Consider the following 25,555-nt stretch of genomic DNA (forward strand, 5'->3'; position numbering starts at 1 on the left):
TATTTTTCAGGTCTTACTGGGGGCTGACATCTTGATTAGAACGTAACATTTGTAATTTTCACTCCAGGTCGCATTTGAGTCATCAATTGAGAAGTTGGACCATTTCAACAACTTCGGGGGGAAGTGTTTGACAAATAAGTGGCTCAGATGTTTAGGTAATACTGTATAAAATGCCTTTATTTCAAGCCGACTTGACTACTGTAATGCAACCATAGATACTCCAGCTAATTCAAAACTCAGCCGTTATTAACTAGAACCAAGAGGAGAGAGCACACCAGAACCAGTGTTAGCTACTCTGCACTGGCTTCCTGTAACATTTAGAATAGATTGGTAGGTCCTCCTCCTCATATACAACACACTAAATGGAACAGGACCAAGCTACATTGCCAATTATCTTATCAACTATGTGCCCCCAAGATCATTATGATCATCTACTTTTTTGTTTAGTGAAATTTCAAAGCAACAGCCAAAAGAAAATTGAAGATACAGCCTTTGCTAATTACGCACCAAAGCTATGGAACGCCTTACCTATGGACATTAGGGAGGCTAGCTCATTCAATATTTTCAAATCTAAGCTTAAAAACGTATTTATTCACCTTAGTCTTTGAATGCATTCTGCCACCTTACTCATTACATCCGCACTGTAATTATTGTATTGTAAATGAGAGCTATTTTATTGTCGTTTATGCTGCTATTTTAATGCAGTCTGCCACTTTGCACTAAAAAAATATATCTCTTCACCTTAGCCTTTTAATACATTATGCCACCTTACACTCATTGCATCCACACTGTGATTATTGTATTGTAAATTAGATCTATTTTATTGTTGATGTGTTTTATTACCTGCAATGTTTTTACCCTTTTATTCTGCACTGCTTTTATTCTGTCTATTCTATGTAAATTGCACATCTATTTTTACTGCTGTGAAGCATTTTAGTTAGGGATGCTCGATATTGGCTTTTTTACCGATACCGATATACCGATATTGTCCAACTCTTAATTTCCGATACCGATATCAACCGATACCGATATATGCAGGGTTTCCCCCCCCAAAAAACTGAATAATTTCAGGTAATTAATATTACATATATCTTGTCATGGAATTAACACAACATTATGCATACTTTTGACAATAAATAAAATCAGAATTTGTTCCTAGTTGCTTGCCTGGGTAAATAAATGTGAAATAAATGTAAAAAGAAAAAGAAAACATTTAAAAAAAATAATAATAATTTGAAAACAGATACAGATAATTTCCGATATCACATTTTAATGCCGATAATATCGGACATCCCTAATTTTAGTCAATGTTAATTTGCACGGGTGTGATATGAAGCGAGCAAAGCACAGCGGTACGTACACAGCCGGGAACCAGCAACCGAAATATATATATTCTTACCATACATACATCTATCTAATACCTGCATATACTCATTTTTACATACAGATCTATTATGTACATATCCCTTACCTACTAGTGTCTTTATACCTGTATCACTGTACATATTATACTACAACTCTGTACATGCATCTGATTAGCACTACACCCAGTAGTACTAAGTTGTATTTTTTTACCCAGTTTAATCACCTGTACATTGTATATTAAAATTGCACTTAGCGCCAACAACGAGTAAACTCGTTTTTATGATAGTTATTTCCTTTATTCGCTATTGGCATTCATAATTCATCCAGGAAGGCTCCGGGAGTCAAGCTGGACCCTGTCTGATATTTCAACGCCTCAATGCCGCCGCCTGGTGGATTTCGGGCGAGTTGCACTCCACTCTAAACCGGAAGTGGCGCTCTGTGCATCGGGGAAAAAGCTCCGGCAGAGATAGCTTGTAACGTGGATCAAGATACACACTCGAGTGCATGGGATCACTTTCGAGACGCAAGAATCAATATGCTTTCGGCGTTTATTGCGTCATACAAACGGAAAATGGATCTAGCAGATCGACATCAAATAATTGGAATATTTTTTCACCAGACGCATCGGCCACAGGTAAGAGGAATCTAACGTTATTTCCAGCTCGATTGTCCATTTATTTCATTGCAATCTATCCGATCGACGTATGGTGTCGTTCTAAAAAAGTAGTTAGTGACAATCAAGGAATCAAAAACGACCCCCCCCCCCCCCCTTTCCTTCACGCATGATTGAGCATAATGTAGCGATCATATGCATTTGAATTTTCTAATATAGCTAATATAGCGTGTATAGGAACGAAACGCCAATCGATTATGTGTAATACGCGTCAGGGCCTATAACGCGCGTTCTAGGAATTACTGCTGTAACTGAGGGGTACAATTCCCTGACTGTATTGATAAGTATGGTATCATTAAACCACTACCGCTTTATGTACTTTAACTACTGGCCATACAGTACACGATATCTAAATATGATGAACACTTTCCCACAATGAAATCGGGTCCACACAAAGGTAATAATCAAATATTTAATATATAGCAAAAGGTACATATAATATTCACCATTACATTTATGATTTGAATGCACTTGTAAGGCAAATGAGTACTCGTAGGCAAATCAACACTGAATGTCCAATCTCTGGTTACGCAGGAAGCAAGTATACAACCTGGCTCTTAGGGAATTATAACGATGGCACACTTAATGATTATAGCTGGATATACTGTAGGGGTCCTCCCGGTTGTAAGCCGGTAGGGGGGGTAGGAGAGCCGTCGGCAGTATCCCGTCTGGTCAACGATGTCTAGGGAGACTTCAGGTACAGAAGACAGTGCAGTAGAATCTTGATCCACAGATGAATACACCTTGGCTCTCTTGTAGGCTGTAGCTGTAGCTGTAGGTCCACAATGAAGAAGAAGCGAGGCGACCTCAGTCTGGTCTGAGCGCCGTCTCCCCTTGACTCCTTTCGGGGTAAATCCAACACTCACCGGTGTTGGCGATTATCCGCTCCACAAATCAAAGTACCAAAGCAAATATATATTCCATGCCGCATAGGGCTCAGCAGTCGTCGGGTAGGTAATCCAATGTACAGGTCCACTCGGTCCTCGCCTAGAACTCCTCGGATGAAAGCACCACGTGTGGTCTGCCCAACCTGGTTAAGACTCTAGATAACACGAGGAAGCGATGGGGGTGCTGCTCACTTTAGAACTCTAACCGCACGATGCACCATACATAATAGACTATTATTACTTAATAGAAATACGGTGCCAAACTCTGACAATTCAGCTATTAATTCGCACGAGGTCTCAATGCTATTCTAAGGCCAAACAGGCCATACTACACCGCACGCGGTATCGTGGGGTGAGGCTTCACGTTCTGTTACTTAGTTGGGTAGAAGGGTAAAGGACTAAGGGATAAGAGGACTTCTACATTTACTTGCGCCATATTTATATGCACGGTGAACAAATAGTGCCACTCTCTTTTCGGTAGCCGTATTCCTGCGCAGAGCCGGGGCTAGTAGGGACATGTTTCGTCGGTACCATTGAACTTGGCTCCAAGGGGCTTGTCTCCTGGCGCCAGTTCCTTGTCCAATAAGAGAATGAACTATTATGGGCTGTAGTAGACTAAAGGGATATTCTGTGTATATGTACAAGGAATATACAAGGGATATCAAACGATATACAAATACTATTCAATATATATCCATAAATAAATATATATATTCGGTTTAATCTGATCCTTCACAACAACTGCTATACAGTCTAAAAACATTATTCTCGACGGTACTAACATGACAATGTATGAATGGAAAAATATAATGTTCCCACATCCGGAACGATAGATACCCGATGTTGAATGGGCCATAGTAATGTCGATATAGCTATAATATTTAAAAAGTTATAGCCCTGCAAAGAAGGTGAGCCACTCCATAGGGTTACAGCACTGGCAGAGAGTGGTATAAGATGGGCATACTGCATGGCGCAGAATGTGTTAAGCATCAGGCAAAAACTGGGCCATTTTTGTTTTTGACTGCATACCTTTTTTGCAAAGCTTAGCTTTATACTTTATACGTATAGCTCATGCATGAGTCTGGTCTCTTTTGAAAGGTAACATTCTGAAGTTGCTAACACAATAAAGAAAGATCACTTTGAGTGCTAATGAAATAGAGTAACAGAGGTTTGAATACACAGAAGTAAAAGTTGTGTGTACTCACATTTCTGTTTAGTGGTCACCAGATGCCTGTTTTTAAGTTCCAGCATAGAGGTAGGAGCTGTAAAACACTGCGGTTCCATAGCCTTAAGTCTTATGTAGTACAGGTAAACATTTTATTAAAATCCCACAGAAAATGTGTGTTTGAGAAAAGTTTTTGTAATGTGTGTACCGGTAAAAATACAGCGTGATTATGCAAAATGGCCATCCACTCCCATTCATTCCGACACTTGAGTCAGGACAAAGGACTTCTTCGTCAACTTTCCCCACCTTCCCCCGCTCTCACCCGCCCGTCTGGGATCGCTTTCAGAGGGGACCCTCCTTGGCTACAGCGGTGATCAATTATTTTCACCATCAGCGGTGATTGGTCAGTTCAGGACCGTTCAAAACCAGACGTGGTCACTTGACGGAGCGGCCTGTCAAATGACGCTCACCGGATATATCGGCATGTAACTCGAGACCTGAAGCACGCAATTGGTTGAGTGTGGTGGCGATCGAAAGGCGGCAAATTCAACTTTCGAACGGTGTATTGGATGATCTGCGAAAAATACAGCCCAGAGCGGGTATACGAGCGCAAAGTGCCACAAGTGTGTGTGACGGCCCGATGTCAGGCCGTCCGATGATTAAGAGGTTAAATGACCTTGCCGAAAAAAACACTGCCACTCAGTGAGAAATGGCCTACAGACATATGTAATACAGACACAATAATGACACAAAAGAGGGGGGTAAAGAAAGAAAGTAATTGTCCTTTAACCCACCTCCCTCTGAGTCAGTTTCTGCTTGTCGATCTGCTTGACCTTGGGGCTGTTGGCCAGCAGGTGGCGCAGTTTCACATAGCTCTTCCACAGCTTCTGGTACCTGCCAAACAGTAAATAAGGAGGAGTCAGGCTGACGGGAGTCTATCCACCCTTGCAACAACACATCAATATTTCATCCGCGGCTCGCCCGTTATTAAACAACATCATTTAACAGTGGCCTGAGGCCATTACTCCATTAGCCGCTTCGCTGTGAGGCGCAGAGAGAGAGAGAGAGAGAGAGAGAGAGAGAGAGAGAGAGAGAGAGAGAGAGAGAGAGAGAGAGAGCAGGATATACAGAGAGAGAGAGAGAGAAAGGGAGATACATAGCAGGATAGAGAGAGATACATAGCAGGATAGAGAGAGAGAGATACATAGCAGGAGTGAGAGAGAGTGAGAGAGAGAGAGAGAGAGAGAGAGAGAGAGAGAGAGAGAGAGAGAGAGAGAGAGAGAGAACGAAGAGACACCAATCACTTCAGACGTTCACCATTTCAACTACGGGGAGGTGTGGGGGTGCAGTTCAAAGCACAGACCGACTGCTCAACCCGCCTTTTCTATAGCAGGATGGAGGTCACGCCACGTTTGTGCAGCTTTGATACGCTACATGGGAGCTATCGCCTGCGCAAAATCACACACGTTTTCTATGACAATCATTGTCTTTTGGTCTCATTTGCATTTGAATCAAGGTAGAGGAGTTATCGGCAAGGTGACATGTAGCTAGCATTCAGACCACCTTGCTCTGTCCCCTCTCCCCCTATCTCTCGCTCCCTCTCTCTCTCTTTTCAATCACACTCCCTGATTGATGGACCGAGGGCCGAGTGTGACCGTTATGCTCCCATTCAGGAGACTCTCTCCTCATTTGTGGAGAGTTATTAAATTATGACTGGTGGCAGGGACAGGGACAGGGGGGGGGGGAGGGGGGGGGGGCATTGGAGGGAAGGTGGCGGGGGGCGGATGAAAGAAAGGGAGGCGTGGGGAGAGAGCGGAGGTTGTGTGGAAGAATTATAGAGCTTTAATAGTGGGAACTTCATTAGGGACAGAGACTGGGGATGAGAGGGTTTCCCTGTCCAGATTAGCAACTCACCGCCACCTCCAGGCCTGACAGATGAGAGAGCGAGAGAGAGAGAGAGAGAGAGAGAGAGAGAGAGAGAGAGAGAGAGAGAAAAATGGAAAAGGGGAAAGAGAGAAAAGGGAGAGAAGAGACAAACAGAAAGATGGGGAAAGAGAGAGAGAGAGAGGAAAAAGACACAGAGAGGGGAGACAGATAGAGAGAAGAAAGATAGACAAAGAGGAGAGAGAGAGGCAGCCTGGGAGGCTCTCTCGTCCCTAATCCGCTCCAATGACCTTTCCACAGATCCTCTCAGTGCTCCCAGAGTAGCACAACCGCTGCTCTGTCACTCCCTGCACATACTTCCATTAGCATATGTTCTCTCTCTCTGTCTCTCCATCTGTCTTTTTCCCTCTCTGTCTCCCTCCCCCTCTCTCACTTTACTCTCAACCTCCTTTCTTTCCTCACTTTTTTTTCTCTTTCGCCCGCCTGCCTCTCACCTCCTCCCTTCAATCGCTCCCTCTTTGACCTCCCTCTCTCTTTGACCTCCCACACATCGCGGCTCCTTCCCACGCGGTCCTGATAGATGGTAAAAGGTTAGAGCGCCAACCTCTGAACACCACCAGTCTGGCCAGTCTCTCTCGCTAACCCTCCCTCCACCCCTCCATTATTCTCTCCCTCTCCCGCTCTCCCTCGTGTTGTTGATTGCGGCCGAGGCATTGCTAAAGAGAGCGGACTGCATGCATTTATAATAAAACACGTAGGGCATCTTGTGTTTTATTATAAATGCACACCGCTTACGCTCTGCTGTGGCAACGCTGCGGCCGCAATCAACACAGAAGAAAAGCCTGCCCTGCCGCCACGCGCCTCATTAGGGCTGCTGAGGATCTTTCCGGCACCATTTCCGCGTCAGATAATGATGTCCCCATCCATCCATAAATTTGTTCGCTGCCTACCGTGTAGAGAGAGAGGGTATGACATGCCTCGCTGAGTTGGGGGGGGGGGCACAGAAATGGACATCCCACACGTAGCGATGAGGAGACAGATATAGATAAAGAGAGGAATGGGGGAATGAGTGTGTGAGAGAGAGAGGGGGGTGAGAGAGAGGAGAGTAAGATAGAGACACAGAGGGGAGTGATAGACAGAGGGGAGTGATAGAGACAGAGGGGTGTAAGATAGTGAGAGAGACAGAGAGAGGTGGGAGAGAGAGAGAAAGACAGACAGAGAGAAAGAGAGGAGAGACAGAGACAGAGACAGAGACAGAGACAGAGACAGAGACAGAGACAGAGAGACAGAGAGACAGAGAGACAGAGAGACAGAGAGACAGAGACAGAGAGAGAGAGAGAGAGAGAGAGAGACAGAGGGTGGGGGGCTTTGGTGAAGAGAACACCATGAGGAGCAAGTGCTGCTGGCCACGATTTTAGAATGACAATGGTCCATTTGTTTGCGCCGCCTTCATCATCGCTATTCCCACACTCATCATCATCATCATCATCGCCGTCTGACTGTTGAATTGAAATAAGAACAGCAGCTAGTTTCAGCAGGAACGTTCTGAAAGCGCTGACTTTTTGATTGGTGCTCGGCACGCAGTTGTTGTCGCATCTCTGAACCCCTCGGAGGCTACAGAGATAATCGAATACAGGGCTTTTGTTAATTATGCAGAGGCACAGTACAATATTCCCTATCGCAGCCCTGTGGCATGTATGTATGCGTGCGTGTGTGTGTATGTGCGTGTGTGCGTGTGACATTACAATTCACAAGACATAAAGCACAGCTCCCGCCGGCGAAGGCGCCCGGGCAAACCCCGGGACCCGTGACGACGCATGTGAAAATGTCACGCCACTCTCCTTCTCTCCCCGTCTCCCTTTCTACACCCCCAACCCCCCACACCTTGAGGACACATACCATTCTCCGTCTGTGTCTCTCTCTCTCTCTCTCTGAGCAGAACACTCATGAGATGATGCCATGTCCTGTGAGAACAGCGGTGAATAAGCAGTGGAACATGGGGAGACAAAAGGGGTATGAAGAGTCTCTCTCTCTCTCTTTCTCGCTCTCTCCAAGAGTGGAAAGTAACAAAGTACTTGCACTTAAGTACTGTACTTGAAGTACATATTTGAGGTATTTCAGGTTTAGAGATAACGTAATGCTTTCACTCTATGTAGGGCGTATAATCGTATAACAGGCTGTGCAAGCGCAATTAAGTACAAACATTTATAATAATAAATAATTCAAACTGTATACAGTATATATGTGGTAGAGTAACCTGGACCGCAAACATACTTTCCAACCGCGGCTGGCTGTCAAAGCTATGGGAGGCGGCTGGGGTCAAAAAGGGTCATGTGATTAACTGCATTATCTCTCTCTAGGTCGTCCTCGGACGGGCCCTCCATCGGTGCTTCCAGTCATCCCGATCCTCCATGCATCTGGCTAGCTCGTTGGTGCTTTCTGTTCCCGCATCTCTCCTGAGTACGTCCACGTAGGTTAACGTGGGATGTCCTCGTGATCGATGCCCGTGTGTTGGTTCCCACAGCACAAGTTTGCTGGTTGGCATCTCATGGTGTCTCTGGCAGTGACCTGCCAGCCTCATTCTCCTGACTGCCACTTTATCGCTCACCTTTAGCACCCCCCACATACAAATTTGCATTAGTGACATGCTCATCCCTGTTGATGTTGAGCACCACACGCATCATTCTGGTGTAGCACCCATCCAAGGACTTCTGCAGGGTGGGCTTCAAGCATTCACTGCCATACAAAAGGACAGACTCAACTGTTGCATGAAAGAAGTTGAGCTTGATTTGACGGGGGAGGTTGGATTTCCACACACTGGTCATGCCGTTCAGAGCCCTCCACGCAAGTGCCTTCCCCTATTAAGGTCTTGCTCGGACGAGTTGACCCACGAGCCCAGGTACTTGAAATCACTGACTTCCTTTAGAGCAGAGCCTCCTGTTGTCCTTAGAGGTGGATGATCCGGGAGGATGTTATACATTATGACCTCGGTTTTCTTGGCATTTAGCTTAAGGCCAACCTTGGCGCACTCCGTCTCCACTCTGCACAGGAGTTCCTGTGCCTGCTCCACCTGGTCAGAGAGCAGGCTGATGTCGTCCGCGTAGTCAAGGTATGTTAGGACTATGGCGGGGTGTCGTCTCGATCTCCTTGGGGTTATTGTGAGACCAAGTTCCTGCTCCCGTCCATTGATGACCTTCCTGAGCGCATAGTCGAGGACTATGACGAAAAGGAAGGGGGCAAGGGTGTTATTATTAACTCCATTGCATTCGATTACGGCCAGCATACCAACCAGAACAAAAAGGAGTTTTTGATCATTAGTTAGCAAGCACAAATTCGCCAATTGGCATGAAAAAAAATAAAAATAAAAACACACACACACACTTTCAGGACCCCTTTCTCCCTGCTGTGGTAATGGTCGGTTGGTGGGTTGTTCCACAAAAATGCGGCCAAAGGTTTCCTCCCTAGGAGGCGAAATTGGGCACGGAGGTCGTATGTGTGTGTGTGTGTGTCAAATGTAACATTGTTATAACGCTGTTATAATACAGTCCAGCGAGATGATACTATACATTAGGCCTATTCCACGCCTTACCATAATAACTGTATGCGCATAAGAGAATCGCATCACTCCCTGTTACAATTGCTGCCAGTCTCTCCTATGAGAGACTATATGCTCTGTAAATACTAATGTACAGATACCGAGATGGCACACCATGTACCTGTTTATTGCACTGTTTTATTGGATTCTATTAATATGTTGTACCACTGTATTTTATTGGATTCTATTATATGTTGTACCACTGTATTGCACATCGTCGCGGGCAAGACCAGCCGCATTTCATTGTATACCTGTATGCCGTGACAATTAAAACTCTTGAATCTTGAATCTTGAATCTTGAGACACCTGTTGGTTCATGCATCAGAATACCGGCCTGTGCTTCTCTGTCTTCATCTCGCTTTGGAAAGCAAGAAATATGGTCCATTATGAGCCGGCACGAAAGAACGTGCCCAATAGTAGTTAGTTCCAGACAGCCAAGCTGCATTTCTTTCAACAGATGTTTTTCTGACACCTATTCATACCCTAAATCAGGTTTAGTAACTAGTTTTGCCAAGAAATAGTGCAATAGAGCCAATTAATACAAACAACAAACATTACAAAGTGCTTAACAGACTAATTTAAAACAAAATGACAAAAGGCAATGATTAATGATAAATATAGCCACTGGTCTTGCTAGCGAGAATGTGATATAGAACGCATTAGGGAATTACAGCGTGTTCTGCCCAATTTTCTTTCTTCAAAATGTTAGCTCGAAATGCAGACCACTTGAATCCCAAGGCGGTTGTTACTCATCTAGCAGGCGTCATTTCAAATGACGAGGGTAATATTTTGTACAGAGTTTGAAGATATACACGAACAACTGACATTATTCAAGGCTTTAAAGCAAGGAAGGGAAAAGGTCTGAACGACGACATACGCCCTACATCAACAAGTTCCTCTCTATAATATAGTCTACAACTATACCTCATATGAAATCAGCCCTGAGATGACCAATTGATAAGACATACAAGGGGGGCAACAGTGGCTCAGGAGGTAGAGTGGTCGTCTGGTAATCGGCAGGTTCCCGGTTCGATTCCGGCTCCTCCCGGGAAGCGTGTCGAAGTGTTCTTGAGTGAGACACTTAAAGGAAAACTCCAAAATTTTGGGAAATTTGCTTATTTAACATCTTCCCTGGAGTTAGACAAGAAGATACATACCTTTTTTGTCTCTGTGCGTGCATTTAGCTTTGGGAACAGTCGCTCCGTTAGCATAGCTTAGCTTCATCACTGGAAGTGGGGGGGGGACAATAGCCTGACGTTCCCTTACAGTGTATACAGTCACCAAATACACTCCGAATACAACTCCAAAACGTTCATGTAAACATGTTGTGACCTGTGTATTTACCACGTGGAGAAATAAAAAATAATTGAATTAGACGATTACGTTTTCTAAGCAAATATACTCTGAACTATTTTTTGCCTAAGCACTCGTCTCTGCGTGCAGTCTGTGATTTCTACGTGAAGCCGTGTTTGTGGACATTCCCATCAAAGGATCCGAACCGATTGAAGTTTATGGATACCATGACTTAAAATCCTCTTACCTTGACGATTAAAAGCCTCCCCAATTTAGAAAACAGTAATCCAATGGCTGGTATTGATAATATAATACTAACTACTGCACGTAGCTAACCGGAGCTAACACAGAACCGGATGGTCACTAAAGTAAATATAATTACTTCCTTTCTGGGGTTTTAAAAATAAAAGTGTGACATTTATAGCAGCGGAAAACGTTTATTTTGTACATTATCTAACGTTAACACGATCCTAAACTAACTTTAGGTTAGTTGTAACGTTAGTTTAGGTTCGTGTTAACGTTAGATAATGTACAAAATAAACGTTGTCCGGCGGTCAGGTGGCGTAACGGAGATTGCGTTCGTCACCAAACCCCGGAGCGGCTAGATTCGCCTGTTCGAATCCAGCTCACAGCTCCGGGGTTGTCACCAGCTTGGCTGGCCGTTCACACTAATACAATTGGCAGTATTAGAGGGTGGGAGAAGCTGACGGGGTGGGTCCGGGTCGTTGTAAACAGCGACTCCTACAGTTCGGTCGGGGCGCCTGCTAAGCGCGGATAGGACTTGAGTGGGATAGTGTGATCCTTCCACACGCTACGCCCTCTCAATGAGAATCCGCGCTGCCAGGTGAAAAGAAGCGGTTGATTGGCTAGACGTGTGTCGGAGGAAGCACGTGATAGCCTCCACTCTCCCAGACCGACTGTGGGGGGTAAGTGCGCAGCGACCAGGAAGGGGATTGGGAATTGGCATAACGACTAACATTGGGATGGGAGAAAATCGGAGGAAAATGGAGGGGGAAAAAGATCAATACAAAAAAATAAAAAAAAATAAACGTTGTCCGCTGCTATAAACGTTGCACTTTTATTTTGAAAACCCCAGAAAGGAAGTCATTATATTTACTTTAGTGACCATCCGGTTCTGTGTTAGCTCCGGTTAGCTACGTGCAGTAGTTAGTATTATATTATCAATACCAGCCATTGGATTACTGTTTTCTAAATTGGGGAGGCTTTTAATCGTCAAGGGTCAAGGTAAGAGGATTTTAAGTCATGGTATCCATAAACTTCAATCGGTTCGGATCCTTTGAATTAATGAGAATGTCCACAAACACGGCTTCACGTAGAAATCACAGACTGCGCGCAGAGACGAGTGCTTAGGCAACAAATTGTTCAGAGTATATTTGCTTAGAAAACGTAATTGTCTAATTCAATTATTTTTTATTTCTCCATGTGGTAAATACACAGGTCACAACATGTTTACATGAACGTTTTGGAGTTGTATTTGGAGTGTATTTGGTGACTGTATACACTGTAAGGGAACGTCAGGCTATTGTCCCTCCTCACTTCCAGTGATGAAGCTAAGCTACGCTAACGGAGCGACTGTTCCCAAAGCTAAATGCACGCACAGAGACAAAAAAGGTATGTATCTTCTTGTCTAACTCCAGGGAATATGTTAAATAAGCTAATTTCCCAAAATGTTGGAGTTTTCCTTTAACCCCTAACTGCTCCCGGTGAGCAGGTTGGCACCTTGCATGGTCGCCTGTGAATGTGCGAGTGAATGGGTGAATGTGAGGCATAAGTTGTAAAGCACTTTGGATAAAATAGCTATATAAATGCAGTCCATTTACCATTTATATACACAAACCTACAGAAGTTCAGCGGGCTACTTTGCTTCATTAATCTTACCAGGCTACAATAACCGTCTTGGCTCTACGTACTGAACCTCTCTCCACCGCTCTCCATCTGATTAAGTGAAAAGGTCTGCAAAACTTGCGTAAAAGAGAGTCTGTCAAAAGGAACTTGTGTCGTCTAACGACAAAAAGCAGTTCCGTCCATTTCCACCTGTACATACAAGTCTGACTCTTACTACCAAACCCGCACGGACTACAACGTATAACATATATCATGCCAGTTAGGGTACCTTGTGTATACGGCACGTGTGTATACCGTTTACTTTACTCATAGTATATATTCAGATTTATTTATTGCCCATTGTTATGTACTAGAGGCCTGGTCACTCCTGTGTCACCAGGGCAGGCAGGTGAGGGCTGCCAATTAGCCAATTAGTGCTGATTGGTTACCTGCTGGGGAGCTTCAAAGGCAGACCCAGAAACACACATGCACGGTCTGTGCCTAGTGAAAGAGCTGTCAGGTTCTTACAGTCCTTGTCCGTTGGGTTACCAGTACATTAGCTTATAGTTATATTAGTAGTTCCTTGGTTTAGTAGCATTTTTTGAGTTAGAGCACAGGGTTTTGGTGTTGATTACACATAGGTTGCGTACCCATGAGCCAGGGTCGTAACAATTGGGCGCTCGTCCGGGATCTTTTACCCCTAGCACTTTGTTTGGTGATTTTTTTTTGTGTTGCACGGGGTGTCATCATATTATGGTTTGGGTGGTGTTCGTTACACATGGTGTAACGTGGGGGCTGAGCCATTTTCATCAAACAGGTGAGTATGCCGTATTTGTTTGTAATTTGATGTGACTACTTATGCTGTTAAAATATATAGTTTAGTAGGCACCACATGTAGATAGGGATATTATTTTCTGGTTGTTGGTTAGCGTCCGGTGCACCGCGTACTCCTGGGGCGGTCAATGAAATGATTGTATATGATCTTTGACTGGTAGCAGGTGTGGTTGAAGAAAGTTAGGTCTACAGGGCATTAGTTTAAGGGTAGGTAGGTTAGGGCGGCCAGGAAACACAGGTAGTGTGGTAGGGCTTGATTTAGTGTTTCTTAGGGTAGACATGTGGTAGGCCCGGGTTTTCTGCAGTTTAGACGTAGAAGCATATGTGGTCACATCAGGTTAGAAGGCGCACCTGTTTGGAATATTTTATGGTTGTTATTATTGGCATTAGCATTCTTCATGGTTCTTCAGTGGTTCTTCGTGGTTCTTCAGTGGTTCTTTAGTGGTTTTTCAGTGGTTCTTTGGTGGTTCTTCGTGGTTTGTTAGTGGTTCTTAGTGACTGTAGGGTAAAGTGAGTAGCTTGTGGTGACTGGTACAGTAACGATGGCTACCATTAAGGATTTTGTTGAGAACCCCTCTGACGAGATGTTGGGAAGGTTTTCCAAAGAGCAGCTTCTGAAGCTTGCTGTGCACTACGATGTGGAGCTTACTGCCAGTGAGAAGCGGTTAAAAATGACTGCCTTGGGGACTTTGAGGGCTATACTCATTGAGGAGCAGGTGATTGTGGCAACGGTGGATGAGCTTCTTTTGTCTGAGGTGTCTCCACAACTCTCTGGCGTGGGGGAAGGTGTTGCCATCGATTGGGGGCCTAGGGAGTTGGCATTTAGGGAAAAGCAGCTACAACAAGAGCGTGAGTTTAAGGAAAAACAGCTACAACAAGAGAGGAGAGATGAGAGAGAGCGGGAGCTTAAGGAAAAACAGCTACAACAAGAGGAGAGGAGAGAGGAGAGAGAGCACGATTGTGCAATGAAGGAGCTTGCATTTAAGCATGCTGCCTTGCAGGCGGGTTCTCTGCATCCAGAGTCACGTTCCGGGTTTGATGTAGGCAGGAATATTAGGATGGTGCCACCATTCTTTGAGAAAGACGTGGAAAGATATTTTCCCCTTTTTGAACGGGTGGCAACCACATTGAAGTGGCCTGATACCGCCTGGACACTGCTGCTGCAATGTGTTTTGGTTGGTAGGGCACAAGAAGCCTACACTGCTCTGTCCCTTGAACAAAGCGCTGATTATGAGCTGGTTAAAGCTTCCATATTGAGGGCTTATGAGTTGGTCCCCGAGGCCTATCGTCAGCGTTTTAGAGGTTATCGTAGGCAGGAGGGGCAGTCTTATGTTGAATTTGGAAAAGAGAAGGAGAACCTGTTTGACCGGTGGTGCACCTCGCAAAAAGCAGAGTCAAGGGAGCAGCTCAGACAGTTGGTTCTCCTAGAGGAATTTAAGAGGTGTGTTCCTGATAACGTTTCCACACATCTAAATGAGCATAAGGTATCGAAGATAGCCGACGCTGCTGTCTTGGCTGATGAGTTTGTGTTAACACACAAATCTGTCTTTGTAGAGGAGGGCCGTGTGGAGTCCAGGGGTAGTAGGCGTCCTTCTCAGGGGAGCCGGTTCCCGGCACCCGTGTCTGCTGGTCGGTTTACTTCGACTCCTAGGCAAGGTGGCTCTGCTAGTGCATTCCCAGAGGGGGTTATCTGTTTTTACTGTAAGGAGCCTGGTCATATCGTTGCTGGATGCCCTGTGCTTAAGCAGAAAAATGTAAAAACGGTGGCTCTGGTAGAAATCATAGACAGGACACCTATGCCGACATTAGAGGGTGGGGTGCGAAGTATCAAAGGTGCAGACAGGGAGCTAGAGGGCTCCTCAACATTTAGGATGGATGGATTTGTTTCACTGGTTGGTGAATTAGGATCAAGGCAGGCTATTACAATATGGAGAGATACAGGAGCTTTCCAGACTCTCATTCTGGATGGGATTTTGCCATTTTCGGAAGATTCTTCATTGCATTCCGGTGCCATTGTTCAGGGCTTTGGAGGAGGCTTTGTGAATACTCCTTTGCATGAGGTCTCGCTAAACTCTCCCTTAGTATCAGGCAATGTTGTCGTAGGTGTGTGTTCTCACATTCCCATAAAGGGGGTGTCCTTCATTCTAGGGAACGATTTGGCCGGTGGCAAAGTGCTGGCTACTCCAGTTGTAATTCCCGTCCCTGTAGTTTCTGAGGTTCCTGATGAGCTCGCACAGAAGCATCCAGGAGTGTTTCCTGTGTGTGCGGTAACACGCGCAATGTCAAAGGTCAAATGTGACACCCATGAGGTTGTTAACTTAGATGGTGATATGACACTTAGTGACACGTTCTTTGTTGAGTTGAAAAGTGGCCCTGATGAGGGGTTTGGTAAGGTGATTCCGTCTCATGAGCAGTTGGTACTAGAGCAAAACAAGGAGGTCTCCTTGTCGTCCCTCTTTGAAGAGGCGGTTTTAGAGGATGAAATGGTAGATACGTCTCAAGGATACTTTGTTAGCAATGACGTGCTCATGAGAAAGTGGACACCACCTAACCTGTCCAGTCTGGATGACTGGGGCAGTGTGTTTCAGATTGTTGTTCCAGCCGTGTATCGTCCTGATATACTGCATCTAGCACATGATCATGATCTTGCTGGTCACATGGGGGTCAGGAAGACTTATGACCGTGTGCTGAGTCATTTTTGTTGGCCTGGTTTGAAGTCAGATGTGGCACAATATTGTCGCTCGTGCCATGTGTGTCAGGTGGTTGGTAAACCAAACCAGAAGATCCCTCAGGCTCCTCTGCAGCCTATCCCTGCCGTTGGGGAACCTTTTGAGCGGATCCGCATTGACTGTGTTGGTCCCCTCCCTCGAACTAAGACAGGGAACCAGTACCTTTTGACTATTATGTGTGCAGCGACCCGTTTTCCTGAAGCCATTCCTTTACGCAAGATCACAGCCCCAGCTATATCCAAAGCTCTGGTTAGGTTTTTTTCGACTTTTGGTCTACCAAAGGTCATTCAATCAGATCAAGGGTCTAACTTCATGTCCCGTCTCTTTGCTCAGGTCCTCCAGCAGTTGTCTATCCAGCATTGCCCTTCCTCTGCCTATCATCCAGAGTCCCAGGGGGCGCTGGAGAGATTTCACCAGACTATCAAAACAATGCTGCGGGCATATTGTACGGAGTTCGACAAAGACTGGGATGATGGAATTCCTTTGCTTCTGTTTGCTGCTAGGGAGGTAACCCAGGAGTCTCTTGGATTCAGCCCGGCTGAGCTGGTGTTCGGCCACACAGTGAGGGGTCCTTTGAAACTGCTGAAGGAAAAGTGGTTGGCTGACCAGACTCCTTCCTCTACTAATTTGTTGGACTATGTGTGTGACTTCAGGCTTAAGCTTAGTAGAGCATGTGAACTAGCGAAAGAGAACCTAAAGGTAGCCCAAGGAAAAATGAAGGTGTGGTATGATAGGCGGGCCCGACATAGGGTGTTCTCACCAGGAGACAAGGTGTTGGTTCTCTCGCCTATTCTTGGGTCTGCATTACAGGCTAAATACAGTGGGCCATACTCCATTGAGCGCAAAGTTGGTGAGGTCGACTACTTGATTAAAACTCCCGACCGCAGGCGCAAGAGTAGATTATGTCACGTCAATATGTTGAAGGCGTACAATGATAGGGCTCAGATTGACCAGTCAGGGGTCAAGCCTGTGGCTGTTCTAACAGTTTCTGCATCTCCTATTGTAGCCGACTGTTCTGTGTCGAAGGAGATTTCTCAGGGCCGGTTGCCAAACACCCAGATACTAGGTGACTTGGACTCACACCTGTCGTACTTACCACTTCCTGAGCGTACGGATGTGGTGCGCCTACTTAGACAGCATACACGTTTGTTTTCTGATGTCCCTAGTCGTACTAATGTACTCGAGCATGACATTGATGTTGGTAGTGCAGGGCCAATTAAGCAACATGCCTATAGGGTGAATCCGGAAAAACGAAGGATCTTGAGTAAGGAAGTAAGACTATATGGTGAGACATGGCATTGCGGAGCCCAGTTCTAGTGCGTGGAGCTCCCCCTGCCTGCTTGTTGATAAGCCAGACTGCACTCATTGGTTCTGTACTGATTTCCGTAAAGTTAATGCAGTAACCAAGCCGGACTCGTACCCTCTGCCTCGGATGGACGACTGTATCGATCGGGTGGGTTCAGCAGCCTTTGTAAGTAAATTGGATTTGCTAAAGGGATACTGGCAGGTTCCGCTTACTCCGCGAGCACGTGATATATCCGCTTTTGTCACACCAGAGAGTTTCTGCCAGTATACAGTGATGGCCTTTGGCATGCGAAATGCCCCAGCGACGTTTCAGCGGCTAGTGAACAAGGTCCTGGGCGGGGTAGCGTTCTGTGAGGCATATCTGGATGACCTGGTTATCCACAGTTCCTCTTGGTCACAACATGTGGAGCATCTGGCCGAAGTGTTCAAGCGGTTGGGTGATGCTAACTTGACAGTTAACCTTGCGAAATGTGAATTTGGACAGGCCACGGTTACCTACCTGGGTAAGGTGGTTGGACGTGGGCATGTGTGCCCCATTACAGCTAAGGTGGAGGCTATAGTGGGCTTCCCTGCTCCCATCACCAGGCGGGAGTTAAAGCGCTTCCTAGGTATGGCAGGGTACTATAGGAGTTTCTGTAGGAACTTTGCTTCTGTTATTGCCCCTTTGACCAATCTGCTCAGTCCTAAGGTACCTTTCGTGTGGACTGAGACTTGTCAACAGTCTTTTGAGAGCATCAAGGGTATTCTGATTAGCGCTCCCGTTCTGTCAGCTCCCGATTTTCAACTGCCATTCAAGTTGGCAGTGGATGCTAGTGACCTCGGTGCTGGAGCCGTCCTCCTGCAAGAGGATGCATTAGAGGTGGAGCACCCAGTGTGCTACTTTTCTAAAAAGTTTGACAGGCATCAACTGCACTACTCTACTATAGAGAAGGAGGCGCTCGCTTTGGTTCTTGCCTTGAACCATTTTGATGTTTACGTGGGATCCTCCAGTTTACCCCTTGTTGTGTATACAGACCATAACCCTTTGGTTTTTCTTCGCAGCATGGTGAATTCGAATCATCGTTTGATGCGATGGAGTTTGTTCCTCCAGGCGTATAACTTGGATATTCGCCACATTCGTGGGAGGGACAACGTGCTAGCAGACGCCCTCTCACGATCATAGTACCGGTGTTTGTGGTACCCGTTATCGCTGTTGTGGTAGAGGCCCTGACAACTAAGGGGTCACAGTTGTTTTTGTTTTGTTTATGGGTTGTTGTGTATTGGTTACCTGCTGGGGAGCTTCAAAGGCAGACCCAGAAACACACATGCACGGTCTGTGCCTAGTGAAAGAGCTGTCAGGTTCTTACAGTCGTTGTCCGTTGGGTTACCAGTACATTAGCTTATAGTTATATTAGTAGTTCCTTGGTTTAGTAGCATTTTTGAGTTAGAGCACAGGGTTTTGGTGTTGATTACACATAGGTTGCGTACCCATGAGCCAGGGTCGTAACACCCATAATTGTAAGGTATAATATAACTGATAGGGCATACATAACCTCATCTGCACCTTTGATTACAGTTTACTTTCTCATATTCAGATACAATTTGATTGCCTATATTTGTGTCTTTCTACTATTACCCTGCCCCTACCTGTACCTCCCCTCCCCCTCCGCTATGATGCCCAAATTTCCCCAAGGGGGTCAATCAAGGAATATGTTATCACACACACGTACATATAGACGCTGCCATCAATTTGAAACAGACTAAACGGCCTTGCCTAAATATCCATACCAAAGGCTCTGACTAAAAATCACTGACTAGACATTCATGATTGAGAGTGTTCACAATTTGCAACGTATAGCCCAGGGCAGCAGTCTGTAGCGCTGTGGGAAAAATTGTTATCTGTAAGAGTCATATCACGGGGTGACAGTGGCTCAGGTAGAGTAGGTAGAGGTAGAGACATCGTCTGGTCATCAGAAGGTTCCCGGTTAGATTTCGGCTGCTTCCGGCTCCCATGGTCGCCTCCGCCACGGGTGTGTGAATTTGTGAGTGAATGGGTGAATGTGAGTGATAAGTTGTAAAGCTATTTGGATAAAAGCGCTATATAAATGCAATATATATCACTGAAGAGCTTAAATAGGCCTAAATAGACCTGGACAACATCCAAATGGCTGTGGCCAGGCCTTTTCCCTCGTGAAGTATATTGACCATTATATTGCTGCAACAGCTATAAAGCATGTTAGATTACATTAGATCTGTATCCTCATTGTGCTTAGAACTATGAAGATCTGCTCAGCAGCCCTTCAGCAGTGTGCAGCATAACAACAACAACAAAGGTACATTCAATAAGTAAAAGCAAATACAGTATAAATAAATTAAGCAAACTATAAAAAGAAGATCAAGTGACCTAAACAGTAGTGGTAAAGTAGTAGCATATGGGGTGGTATGTGCAATACTGCAATACGTGCAATGTGATAGTAAATGGTAAATGGCTGCATTTATATAGCGCTTTTATCCAAAGCGCTTTACAATTTGTTCCTCATATTGACTCATACATTCACACACCGACGGCAGAGGCAACCATGCAAGGTGCCAACCTGCTCAACAAGAACAAATTAGGGGTTAGGTGTCTTGCTCAAGGACACTTTGACACGCCGGGAATCGAACCGGGAACCTCCAGATAACCAGACAACTGCTACCTCCTGAGCCACTGTCTTTGGTACGTCTGTTAAGTGTGTAGTGCATAATGAATGTGTGTGTGTGTGTGTGTGTGTGTGTGTGTGTGTGTGTGTGTGTGTGTGTGTGTGTGTGTGTGTGTGTGTGTGTGTGTGTGTGTGTGTGTGTGTGCACGTACGTGTGTGGGTTGGGATTAACTGTAAAATACAATAAGTAAAAGCAAATCTAAATAAAGGCAGACTATAAACACGAGATAAACAGCAGTGGTAAAGTAGCAGCATATGGGGTGTTGTGTGCAATACTGCAATATGATGAGTCTCTGGTAAGTCCGTAAGGGGGTAGTGCATAATGAGTGTGTGTGTGTGTGTGTGTGTGTGTGTGTGTGTGTGTGTGTGTGTGTGTGTGTGTGTGTGCGTGCGTGCGTGTGTGTGGGTTGGGATTATGGCTCACAGCAGTAAGTCTTTGGCAGTGGAGGGTAAACAGAGGTTAAGGCTGAATCAGTTTCCACGTCGGTTCTTTAGCTCCGGGGGTTCTAGCCTTTATAGTTCCAAGTAACGCAACCTCTTTGCTAATCCCTCGTCCACATGAGAGTGAGGTGAAAGCGGAAGAGCGCTGCGATTGGCCCTCGAGGCATGTGGGCCAATCGCGTCACTTGCGGTGCTGCTGCGCGGGAGACGTGCCGGTAGGTAGGCTCCTTGCCCTGCAGCGGCAGTGGTGGCAGCAACGCCTTCGGCGCCACTTTGACGTGCGAGTATAAATTAAGACTTTACAGCTCTTAGAAAGAAGCAGTTTTCTTTTCTTTTTTTGTCCATTTGTTCTGCTTTTGATTGTCCTGCATCTTCTTCCAGATGGGAGGGGGGCCAACGAGACAGTGTCCATGTCATTTGTTTGGTTCTTTCATTACATTTACATTTAGCTGAAGCTTTTATTCAAAGTGACTTACAAATTGTGAACAACAAGTCAGCAGGAGGGGTACATCTCAGGGTCAGTGGTATTGTTCGTGAAATAGTATCAAGTTTCAGTGCTACACTCTGAGTGCATAGTAGTATAGACTAGGGGTGTTACGGTACACAAAAACCACGGTTCGGTACGTACCTCGGTTTTGAAGTCAATGTTCGGTACGGGTTTTCGGTACAGTGGGGGAAAGTTTGGCTTTCCATGTTCCACTCAGGGGTGATGTACTGTGCAGTAACTAATTGTACTTGTAGGGCTGTCAACGAATATTCTATATTGAAATTAATAATCGACTTGTAATTTTTTTTTTTAAATAATAATTATATTAGATTGTGAAAAAAAACACCCCCCGGTGGGCGGTCGTTAGTGGTTAACATACCGTTGGATTAGTTCGGTACACTACACAGCCGTTCGGTACGGTACGGTACGGTACACACTGAAACGGTTCGGTACGGATAGTTACGTGTACCTTTACACCCCTAGTATAGACATATTAGCATGGTAGGTAGTAGTATAAGTATAGTAGCAGGGTACATACCGGTAATAGTAAAAAGACAGTAAGTATATTTATTTCATATTGTTTGAAGAGGTGTATTTTTAGTTTATGGCAGAAAATTGGACGGGTTTCAGCTGTCCTGACTGTGGTGGGGAGGACCGAGACTAGCCTGCTTCGCTTTGATGACCCCCCCGGAGCTCAGATAGGAGTGGGTCTGAGGCGGCCAGAAGATACCGCTGGCTTTCTTTTGTAAGAACCGGAGAGGTTAATTATGTGCATAGTTACATCTTCATGGTTAATGCAAATGTGTTGTTAAAGCATTAGCAATCAAATACAAATTTAGGTTCAGGAGTTTGGTAGAGAACTTGATTTCTCTGGCCAGGAGAAGAACCAAGATCCCCCCCCCAATTATGTGAGCTTGCTCCTTAAGCTTTCTGTGGGGCAAACAGGTGAAACAATGTGTGAGGGGAGAGGAAGGGGAGGTTTGCGGGTGTGAACAGAGGCCTTGGAGGAAAACTTCAGAAGACCATTAACATCTTCTTAGTTGGTGGTGAGGTGCAGGTTGTTACAGCCTCTAGGCCATTTCCTTTGTTGTTCGTCACCAGTCCTACTATGGTTTAAGAGTGAATCGTCAGCGCCGTTTCATCCTGCGAAAAGGACCCCCCCGACTTCTCCTACTTTTCCACTTCGAAAAATACTACCTCAAATCTCTTGAAATGCCGGCTATCGGCAGCGGCAGCACAACAACGAGTTGTTTAAAAAGAGACCGTCCTTCACGGAGCCCGCTGTGCTTTTGATCAAGCCTGAAGTAGCCTCGTTACCAAACCTCCAGTGCTGCGGGGGGGAGAAAAGCTGCTGGTTTTCAGTTAATGAGCGTTCACATCAGAGGTGCAGTGGGGGGGGGGGGGGGTAACGCAAGTAATGTAGCGAGTAACGTGATGGATTACTGCACCCAGAGAGAAATAATTAAAGTAATAATATTATTTATGAAATGAGAAACAAGGAATATGTTTTATGTTTTTTTGAGTAACAATCCCAATGGCAACAAAGAGAGAGTAGAGGAGGGGGCTGAGGACACACCCATGCGGTGTGTCCCTGTATTCAGGATCATAGTTGTGGAGGAGTGACCTTCGATCCTGATGTTTTTGGGGTCCGTTGCTTAGAAAATACAGTGTCCGCGAGCACGGCGATCAGTCATAACGGCTGTTGGACCAGTTTGTGTGGAATTACTGAACTAAAATCAACAAACGGCATCCTGACACACGTGGCCTGCTGTTCCTCCTGCTGTGTGTGACGTTGGGACTGCATCAGCACAGAGCCTAACACTGCGGCAAACTGACAATATGCTACATTATGAATTCTGTTCCCTTTCAAGGAGTGTGGATCCAAGAGTAAAGCTGATTATTACTCAAGAAGAATGTCTTTTACCACCCTGGTGGATGAACTTACTGGGGGTCTCCGGCGTAGCTGAGCTGGGCCGGCCTGATCCCAAAGTGAACGATGATGGGGAAGGTGATGACGTCCGGGTTGAACTGTTCTCTGTCCAGCTGGTCGATCCGCACAGAGCTCGGCTTCTGCAAAACAACATCCACGCACACCGTAAGACCACAGGCAAACACTATCGCAACCATGCATATTTACTGCATATAAACTTTAACTTCTACCAAATATGCACTAATAATCGATGAAGGGAATTGTAATGCGATAGGCCCGGGGGTTGTGTTCTACAGTGCGTGCCAGCGTTTCCGTTAGCCGGTAATTACCGGTATTAGACCGGCAAAATCTGTTGAAGTCCGACATATTTAATCTCTCCGGTCTTAATGTCCGGTGAAAATAATTCCCTCCAAGCACAATTTGATTATTTGAATTGTGTTAAAGGGGAACTCCACTTTTTTTGGAAATGAGCTTATTTAACATCTTCCCTGGAGTTAGACAAGAAGATGCATACCTTTTTTGTCTCTGTGCGTGCATTTTAGCTTTGGGAATAGACGCTCCGTTAGCATAGCTTAGCTTCATCACTGGAAGTGAGGCAGGACAGTAGCCTTACAGTGCCTTACAGTGTATTGCAAGGTCTGACATTGGCCAAACTTGATATGCATGACCTTGGTGGGCTCTAGGTCAACTCCTGAAAAGGGGGTCAATGTCAGACCTTGCAATCAAAAGTTAGGGGGCGCACTGAAATTATGGCAAGGGTTATTAGCCCCCTAACTTTGATTGCAAAGTCTGACATTGACCCCCTTTTCAGGAGTTGACCTAGAGCCCACCAAGGTCATGCATATCAAGTTTGGTCAATGTCAGACCTTGCAATACACTGTAAGGCACTGTAAGGCACTGTAAGGCTACTGTCCTGCCTCACTTCCAGTGATGAAGCTAAGCTATGCTAACGGAGCGTCTATTCCCAAAGCTAAAATGCACGCACAGAGACAAAAAAGGTATGCATCTTCTTGTCTAACTCCAGGGAAGATGTTAAATAAGCTCATTTCCAAAAAAAGTGGAGTTCCCCTTTAAAATAGGCAAAAATTAAATAGCCTATGCGATGAACGAAACAATCATTACATTTGTTTCATCGTTGCTTCTAATAATGACAACGACGTTGTCAGCGAGAGCTTAGTGCTGGGATTGCGAGTGCATGTGTAGCTGCAGAGCCGGAGCAGCAGCGGCACAGTGCAGTACTCCAATTCAGCCATTGGCAATTCAGCTGTTGGGTGGGGGGCGCTGCTGAGCGGTCCCCAGATAGAGCCAAAAAACAGCTGAATCTGCTGCTCTGCAGCGCCATACTCTTTGCAAATAAGTCGTTGGGAGGTGGAGAGAGAGAGAGTCGTCACGCAAACCCACGATAATGTTGCCGTCTCTCTGCCAAATTTCTCAGTTCTTCGCTTGATATAATTAATACAAATGTCCAATATAACGGAATTCGTTAGCTCATAAAAATGTGATTATAACAGACTGCTGTTTATTAATGTCGGGCGACTGCCCACAGACACCTATTTGATTTAAAGTCGGCAGCAGCACGAGTCTCGGGACTTATTTTATTTGGAATATAATGACTGTATACGCAAAAGTAGCCTAGTTTTAAGTAAAAATATTATAAATCTACATGCCTTGATGATGTCATTATTTTGTTTTGTTGTCATTCTTTTGCCTATCAATTGTTTTTAAGCTCAATAAACTCTGACCGGAATTTCTCTCATTTGACCGGTAGATTGAAATCTACCGGACACTGAGGCCGGCAACGATTTTTTTCTAACGGAAACCCTGGTGCGTGCGCTGCGATGACGGGAGTGACTTTCACACCCTTATCAGGACAGAGATCGACAGGCCGCACGTCCCTGCAGCTCACTGCTACATCAGAGTTAGTCTGTCAGGCGCTTTTCAGAGATCAGACAAAGGGGACTGAAGCATAAGGCACAATGAGCCAAACAGCAGATGGCTCGAGGTTGGCGCTAACCTTGACATTAGATTGTGTGATCCTCGTCACGCCCCGCAAACAAACTTTGATTTGGGATCAAGAGAAAACGTGCGCCACTTTGATTTCCTGTATGGCGACTAGCCATGTGACGGTAGTGATGCAACTATGCAAACTGGCCTTTATAACGTGTCATTTTGAGTGTTTTTGTTTAAGGTCGTTATTGCTTTGATTGTTCGTTTAATAAATGTTTTCTTATTTTTAACAATAATTTATTCTTTGTGAAGAACGGTGTGACTCTGTAAAAGGTGCTATACTAAATAAAGCGTGGATTTAAGATACGTGGCTAGGCGTTAATCGTTCCATAGCTCTCCGATTCCCTACCTAGGTTTTAAATATGCCCCACTTGACTGAAGGTCGATGACATCTCGTCTGTGGGAATAATCACTCCAGCGTGCCATGTTTGATTGGC

At 45.4% G+C, this 25,555-nt stretch overlaps 1 protein-coding gene across 1 annotated transcript in view; it reads right to left on the bottom strand.

Annotated features, from left to right (window-relative positions):
- The window catches only part of drosha (drosha ribonuclease III), a 247,470-nt gene that overhangs the window by 181,382 nt on the left and 40,533 nt on the right, over positions 1 to 25,555 (bottom strand). Inside the window, exons 14-15 of the mRNA XM_084326516.1 lie at positions 23,127 to 23,251; positions 4,885 to 4,984 (exon numbers count right to left, since the gene is read on the bottom strand). Coding sequence (XP_084182642.1) covers positions 4,885 to 4,984; positions 23,127 to 23,251 — 225 coding nt within the window. The remainder of the gene's footprint in view (positions 1 to 4,884; positions 4,985 to 23,126; positions 23,252 to 25,555) is intronic.

The sequence above is a fragment of the Notolepis coatsorum genome, assembly GCF_963971535.1.
Source record: "Notolepis coatsorum genome assembly, chromosome: 12".
Lineage (NCBI taxonomy): Eukaryota > Metazoa > Chordata > Actinopteri > Aulopiformes > Paralepididae > Notolepis > Notolepis coatsorum.